Source organism: Vitis riparia, chromosome 19 (genome assembly GCF_004353265.1).
Source record: "Vitis riparia cultivar Riparia Gloire de Montpellier isolate 1030 chromosome 19, EGFV_Vit.rip_1.0, whole genome shotgun sequence".
In the NCBI taxonomy this organism is placed as follows: Eukaryota; Viridiplantae; Streptophyta; class Magnoliopsida; order Vitales; family Vitaceae; genus Vitis; species Vitis riparia.
Genome location: NC_048449.1, coordinates 8,655,657 through 8,663,966, shown reverse-complemented (window position 1 = coordinate 8,663,966; position 8,310 = coordinate 8,655,657). Strand labels below are relative to the sequence as shown.

The window sequence follows — 8,310 nt, the reverse complement described above, 5'->3', positions numbered from 1 at the left end:
CCTGTTAAGCTTGTAAATACCCCACTAGGCATGATGCGTAAAGATTCGTACTTAGCATATGTTGGAGCTTTCCTAGATAAGGCATTTCATCCACTAATATCAGATTGGGAAAGGCATCTTTATTAATGATATAAGGATACCCCATGACCGAGCAGAACTCCATGGCACAGTTTCTCCGGAAGAGGTAAGACAAAAGAGATTATCCTCTCTACTGGTCATCTCTTTTCTCCTCATGGAGCTCCAATTCTCCTTCTTCCCTGTCCTTTGCACCTTCCTTCTATTCATTTATCTGCTGAAGAGATTAGGAAAGCCATCCAGAACCAACCATCCTGCTCCAAAGTTACCACCAGGACCATGGAAGTTACCCATCATTGGAAACATGCATCAACTTGTTGGTAGTTTACCCCATCACAGCCTAAGAAGCTTGGCCAAGAAACATGGACCCCTGATGCACCTACAGCTTGGTGAAGTTTCCGCCATTGTTGTTTCTTCAAGGGAGATGGCCAAAGAGGTAATGAAAACCCATGACATCATCTTTTCTCAAAGGCCTTGTATTCTTGCGGCAAGTATCGTATCTTATGATTGCACAGATATTGCTTTTGCCCCATATGGAGGTTACTGGAGGCAAATTCGAAAAATTTCCGTTCTGGAGCTTTTAAGTGCAAAGCGGGTCCAATCATTCAGATCAGTGAGGGAAGAGGAGGTGCTCAATCTTGTTAGATCAGTCTCTTTACAGGAGGGAGTATCAATCAATCTCACTAAGAGTATTTTTTCTTTGACATTTAGCATCATTTCCAGGACAGCCTTTGGTAAGAAATGCAAGGACCAAGAAGCATTCTCCGTAACTCTTGATAAATTTGCAGACTCAGCAGGGGGTTTCACCATTGCTGACGTGTTCCCTTCCTTAAAACTGCTTCATGTGGTCAGTGGAATGAGGCGTAAACTTGAGAAAGTTCACAAAAAACTTGACAGGATACTTGGAAACATCATCAATGAACATAAAGCTAGAAGTGCAGCAAAAGAGACCTGTGAGGCTGAAGTAGATGATGATTTAGTTGATGTCCTTTTGAAAATTCAGAAGCAGGGTGACCTTGAATTTCCCTTAACTATGGACAACATCAAAGCAGTTCTCTTGGTCAGTATTCTTATCTTCTGCCTCTTATCATATTTTTTTTTTTTGTAGCTCGACATAGTTCCACCTGACCGTTCAAATTCTCGGCCAGTAACCAGCGTTCATATAGAAAAGAGCCCTTATCTTAAAGGGACATTCCTCACTTGGGCAAGAGCCTAATACAGTCAATCAACATCAAGCTTTCAGGGTTGTAGACAGCTTATTTAGAGTCCCCAGTGGGAACATATTGTTTAATTTTCTAACTCCCATTTCACCAATCCTATTTCAGGACCTGTTCGTAGCTGGCACTGAGACATCATCTACAGCTGTGGAATGGGCCATGGCAGAAATGCTGAAAAACCCTAGAGTAATGGCAAAGGCACAAGCCGAGGTGAGAGACATCTTTAGTAGAAAAGGAAATGCTGATGAAACTGTCGTTCGTGAATTAAAATTCTTGAAGTTAGTCATCAAAGAAACTCTGAGACTGCACCCCCCTGTTCCTTTGTTAATTCCAAGAGAATCTCGAGAGAGGTGTGCAATTAATGGATATGAGATACCTGTCAAAACCAGAGTCATAATTAATGCATGGGCAATTGCAAGAGACCCCAAATATTGGACTGATGCAGAGAGCTTTAATCCAGAGAGGTTCCTCGACAGTTCAATTGATTATCAAGGTACTAATTTTGAATACATCCCGTTTGGTGCTGGAAGGAGGATGTGCCCAGGAATATTGTTTGGTATGACCAATGTTGAGCTTGCACTAGCACAATTACTCTACCATTTTGATTGGAAACTTCCAAATGGAGCAAGGCATGAAGAGTTAGACATGACAGAGGGCTTTCGTACATCAACTAAAAGAAAACAAGATCTGTACTTAATTCCCATTACTTATCGTCCTCTGCCTATTGAATAAGACTGTTGAAAAAGACCGTAGTGGATGCTTATTTTGTATGGTTCGATGCTATTTATCTGAAATGCAATGCCCATGTAAGCTAGTAATACTTATTTGCTGATGTTGAGCTTGGAAAATGTTGCTTGATGTAGACGTTTAAAGTAAAGAATATGAATTAATTATGCTAGCACTTTCCTTTGGAATTGTTGACCTCAATGGAGATTTTCCCCAAAGTTATGATATGTGTGTTTGAGAAGCAGAGGCATTGAACATTGAAATGGTTAGATCCCATTTCATAAATCACACATCCTTATGATCCTTGTGTTCATGGAGGCACTCATTGATATCAATCTAGTGAAAGTTAATCGCACCACATTTTCCACATTTTGGTTCATGGATTTCATACCAAAGTTTTGTGGTTGACAACTCGCTATATCCTAACAGTAGTTCACAGCATGAAGACACCAATTTTGATGCATTGAATTCTCGTCTTCCTCCAAACACCATTCCTTTCTTTTTTTCAGTATCTGTCAACTCATGCAATTCATAGAGATTACAGGAACATTGCATGAGTCTACCTTGTTTGACTTGGGAAGGTTGGAGCTAAGAAATGGTTTATATTAAATCCCACTTTCCAAACCTCATGAATTTGTGAAGAGAAAGCGGGGGCCTACAAGCAGGCATGAGGTGCAATTTCAGGATGCTTGATTTGAAAGCCATTTAACTAGGTGCATCACAAGACCATCAGGTATGGATACCATATTTGGTCAAAAATGCCCCCCCTTTTTTTCGTTGTTGAGGGAACTCGAACCCCAAACAAAAGGTTTGAGGTTCAACTCATCTTACCAATAGGGCAAATTTACTCTTGTTAAATGTAATGCACTAAAAATATATATTCAAAGTCATCATATAAAGAAAATTTAAGAGAGAAAATTAATTATAATTACTTTATAATTAAATACAAAAATTTCTTTTAATTGATTTCCAAAAATATAAAAATTATCATAATAATTTTCTTCATACTGTTTTTAATATCATTAATAAATTAATTAAATATTAAAAAATTGTACATATATCATAATTTATTTTATATCATTTAATACAATTGAATTAAATGAATCATAATTTTAATATTAATATATATTTTAAAATTAGACATATTATAATCAAATATAATAATATTATTATAAAATAATTTTTGATTTAATTTAATAATAAATGTACACTTATAAAATTCATATTTTTATCGATGCATACGATATTATTATCAAATATGATAAATCATATTATACATATATCAAATTCTTTTATAAAACAACTTTAAAATATCTATTATGCTTTTAATTACAATTTTATGAAGTTTTTCCTATATTTTTATAAATTTTGATCAATTTTACATCTATTGATATTTTTTTCCAAAATATCCGTCAATATATCTCTGATATATCCGTAAAATCGAAGTACCAATATATCCGTAATTTCTGATATTTTTATCCTTACACCCAAATGAGCCAACTTTGGGCTCCATGTGGTTAAGCCTTATTTTCTAAATAAATTATGTTTTGGCCTCACACTATTTGTTTTTATTTTCTTTTGATCTTAAAGAAACTGTGTTTTAATTTTGGCTCATAATATTTGTTTTATTTTATTTTCTTTCTCACAAAATTAGAGTTCTACCCATTACATATTTGTTTAGTTGATTGTTTAGACCTAAAAATGAACAACGTTTCCTTTGATTTTGGGGACCAAAATTTAAGAGGTTTTATACATTTCTTTAAAGGGTTTTCTTTAGTTTTGGAAAAAAAAAAAAATAGTAGAGTGCTTTGTATTTTTTCAATTTTCCTTCTCTTCTAAAAAACCATGGAAAATAGATAAGATCATTACTTAGTATGTCCTTATTCTATATTGGATTTGAGGAACACTTGGTACGTAGGAGTTGTGTTATGACAAAAATTAGAGTGCAATGTTGCTTGCAACCTATTTCCATCATGCTGTACAAAGTTTCTCTTAAAGTACATGCTACCAAAGAGTGTAAGTTTGAGCAAAGATCACTAGGACCCATAGGAAAATACTAATTCCTTTATAATCTAATTATGAAATTGACCCAATATTTTATTCAACATAGCTAACTAATAGAAAAGATAATGCTTAGCCACTAAATGATAATGTCCATCTGTTGTAAGCGTTTATCAGTTATAATGTTTATCATTTTTAGTTAAATTGGGAGTAGGAGTCTTTATGTAAATATCCGCCTCTCTTCCTATATAAGTTGTACGTGTTTCACATTCTGCATATAAGAAATTTCAGCCTTTATTCCACAACTTTTGTCATGGTATCAGAGCCAGGTACCTGAAGAAAATATATCATGGCAGAAAAATCTTCGACTCACACAAAAATGATAGAACCATCTTCACCTCTTTACCTACATCCATCTAATAATCCAGGGGCAACCATCATGACATGTGTGTTCAATGGTGAAAATTATGATATGTGGGAAAAGGCTGTTAGAAATGCATTGAGAGCGAAAAACAAGCTTGGGGTCATTGATAGGACAGTAAACAAACCAAAAGGAGAAAATGGAAACGAATTGAATGCATGGGAAGCATGTAACTCGATGATTATATTATGGATGTTTAATGTGATTGACAAGAGTTTACATTCGAGTGTAGCCTATGCACAAACTACAAAAGTCATGTGGGAGGATCTCAAAGAAAGATATGTTGTTGGAAATGCTCCGAGGGTTCATCAACTCAGAAGTGAAATCGTGAACTTGAAACAAGAAGGAATGACAGTTGCTACACATTATGCCAAAATAAAAGGCATGTGGGATGAATTAAATCAATACATCAAGATACTTGAGTGCACTTGTGGAGTAGCTCAAGCAATAATGAAAAGTAGAGAAGATGAGAAGGCACATCAGTTTCTCATGGGTCTAGATGACACTACATTCGGGACCGTGAGATCGTCTATTTTAGCCTTTAATCCCTTACCTACTTTGGGAAAAATATATGCGATGGTTACACAAGAAGAACGCCATCATAGTGTGGTTAGAGGAGCTAATCGTGTTGAAATAACAATTTTTGCAGTGAAGATAGAGAAACTTGGAGGACAAACAAATAAAAGTGGGAGCTAGACACATTGTGGAAAGATGGGACATGATGTTGCAGTTGCTTTCAACTGAAAGGATATCCCGACTGGTGGCTAACACGCTAGATGGGACGAGGAAGGAGACGTGGACGTGGCCGCAACAGTTATGTTGGAAGAAGAGCAACTTCAGGACGTGTTCATTATGCAAATGCAGTTGCTGAAGCAGATACGCGAGAAAAAGGACAGTCCATTGGACATGATGTGGAACGTAGTATGATCCCAGGACTGAATGATGACAATTTCCAAAAACTCATGGCTCTACTAAAAAATGGAAGCAGTAATGCTGAAAAATTGACCGATAAGAATAAAATTGTGGAAGAATGGATATTGGATAGTGGTGCATCCACGCATATGACAAGAATGAGAGATTTGTTCGATTGGCTATGTAAAGGGGAGACAACATGTGTGAGACTGCCTGATGGAACAAAAATAGTAGGAAATGATATGGAATATGTGAAGCTCTCTAAAGATTTATGCTTAAAAGATGTTCTATACATCCCTACCTTGAAATGCAATTTAATCTCTATAGGCCAATTATTAAAAGAAAAAAATTATATAGTCACATTTACTGATTCGTTTTGTGTGATACAGGACCGCACTTTGAGGAATCCGATTGGAGTGGGTGAGCTGAGGAATGCAGTGTACTACTACAAGCAATTACAAGAAGAGAAGGCGAACGCAGTGAAAGTAGAAGAAAAGTACGAATTGTGGCACAAGAGGTTAGGGCATCCTGCAGATCGTGTTTTAGCTTCCATTCATAGCTTAGGAAATAATGTGATGAAAGGAATTAAGGACTATGTTTGTGATTCATGTTGTTGTGGAAAACAAGTACGAAATTCTTTTCAGTTGAGTAATAAAAGAGCATCTGAAATTTTTAATCTCATACATGTAGATATATGGGGTCCATATCGAACTCCCACTACTTCAGGGGCACATTATTTTCTTACCATTGTAGATGGCCATAGTAGAAGGGTGTAGATATATCTCATGAAAGAAAAGAGCGAAACCAAAGATATTTTACAAATTTTTTGTTTTATGACCAAAACGCAATTTGATAAATTGGTTAAATGCATCAGAAATGATAATGGATTAGAATTTTGCTCAAGACAAATGATGAGTTTCTATAAGAGAGAAGGAATATTAAGGGAGAGAAGCCTGGTAAACACCTCACAACAAAATGGGAGAGTGGAGAGAAAACACCAACACATATTAAATATTGCTAGGACATTGCGATTTCAAGCTTGTCTACTAATAGATTTTTGGGGAGAATCTGTTTTAATGGCAACATACTTGATAAATCGAACCCCCACACCTATATTAGATGGAAAGACGCCTTATGAAATATTATTTGGCGAGAAACCGAATTATGAGCACCCGAGAGTCTTTGGTAGTTTGTGTTATGCCCATAAAAAGTCACGTAGTAATAATAAGTTTGATGCTAGAAGCTAGCGATGCATTTTTGTAGGTTATCCCTATGGAAAGAAAGGATGGAAACTTCATGATCTAGAAACCAAAGAATAGTTTGAGAGTAGGGATGTAATATTTCATGAAACAAATTTTCCTTTTTGTCGAAGCAACAAGGGAGATAAGGAACAAAAATTCCAGAACAATGGGAACATAGAATCTTACATTGAAGATGATGATGTCATAGTAAGGAAAACATGTAAAAGAGAGAGTGAGAAAAATAGTGAAAGGGAGAAAGGGGAAGAGAATATGGAGACATGAGAGGATCTAAGCCAAGGAGAGATGTTTGGTAGGGGACATAGACAACATAAAGAATCGAGACATCTCCAAGATTATATATGTTACTCGGCTAGAAGCTTAAGTACACTTTGTTCCAAGGCAAGCTCAATCCAAAAGGTACCCTCAGGTGAGCCTTATCCTATTGCGAATTATGTGACTTATACAAAATTTTTTGTTGGCCATGGAGCTTTTCTTGTAGCAATAAATATTGAAAAGGAACCAAGAACTTACACAGAAGCGGTTACAGACAATAGATGGAGAGAAGCCATGGAAAAGGAAATTGAGGTGTTGGAGGCTAATCAGACATGGAAAGTAGTTGATCTACCACCAGAAAAGAAAGTAATAGGATGCAAGTAGATATACAAAATAAAATACAACGCAGATGGATCAATCGAGTGGTACAAAGCGAGGTTAGTGGCGTAGGGATTTACACAGATTGAAGGAATAGACTATCAAGAGACGTTCGCTCCAATGGCAAAAATGAAAAGTGTAAGGTGCTTTCTAGCTGTAGGAGTGGCGAAAAGCTGGGAATTACACCAAATGGACATAAAAAACGCATTTCGACATGAAGACCTTGAAGAAGAAGTGTATATGAAGCTGCCAGAAAGGTTCAAGGCCACTAGAAAGAACAAAGTTTTCAAGTTACAAAAATCATTGTATGGATTGAAACAGACATCGAGACAATGGTTTGCGAAACTCACTACAGCTTTGAAAGAATATGGTTTTCAACAATCATTGGCTGATTATTCACTCTTTACTTATTGACGTGGAAACATAGTGATGAACCTATTGGTATATGTGGATGATTTGATATTGGCTGGGAATAACAACAAAGTATGCGAAGCTTTCAAAAACTTTCTTGACAGAAAATTTGGAATCAAGAATTTGGGACAACTGAAATACATTATTGGAATCGAGGTGGCAAAAGACAACGATGGATTATTTTTATCACAACAAAATATGCTTTAAACATTATAGAGGAATGTGGGCTGTTAGGAGCGAGACCAATGGAATTTCCAATGGAAGAAAACCACAAACTAGCACTTGCTAATGGGAGATTGCTAAATGACCTAAGAATGTACAGGCGACTTGTGGGACGATTGATATACTTGACTGTAACAAGATCAGACCTGGCGTATGTTGTTCATGTTTTGTCACAGTTCATGTAAAGCCCACGGGAAGAACACTTAGATGCAACATATAGAGTTGTTCGATATCTGAAGAAAGGACTAGGTCAAGGAATAGTTTTGAAAGCAGAAAATGATCTTCAGCTGTATTGTTATTCAGATTCGGACTGGGCAAGTTGTCCATTAACAAGACTATCAATCAGCAGATGTTGCGTTAAACTTGGGACATCACCAATTTCATGGAGGTGCAAAAAGCAAGGAACTATATCAAGATCTTCAACAGAAGCAGA

At 36.2% G+C, this 8,310-nt stretch overlaps 1 protein-coding gene across 1 annotated transcript; it reads left to right on the top strand.

Annotated features, from left to right (window-relative positions):
- The first annotated feature begins 232 nt into the window (after positions 1–232).
- LOC117909483 (premnaspirodiene oxygenase-like) lies at positions 233–2,125 on the top strand. The gene is made up of 2 exons (XM_034823523.1): positions 233–1,135; positions 1,401–2,125. The coding sequence occupies exons 1-2, from the start codon at positions 233–235 to the stop codon at positions 2,022–2,024; spliced, it is 1,527 nt and encodes a 508-aa protein (XP_034679414.1). The 3' UTR covers positions 2,025–2,125.
- Positions 2,126–8,310: the final 6,185 nt, after the last annotated feature.

Bases quoted from the DNA above. Each gene is read 5' to 3' on its own strand.
- LOC117909483 (XM_034823523.1), top strand. From the start codon at position 233: ATGGAGCTCCAATTCTCCTTCTTCCCTGTCCTTTGCACCTTCCTTCTA. The intron at 1,136-1,400 runs GTCAGTATTCTT...ATCCTATTTCAG, and splicing joins ACATCAAAGCAGTTCTCTTG to GACCTGTTCGTAGCTGGCAC.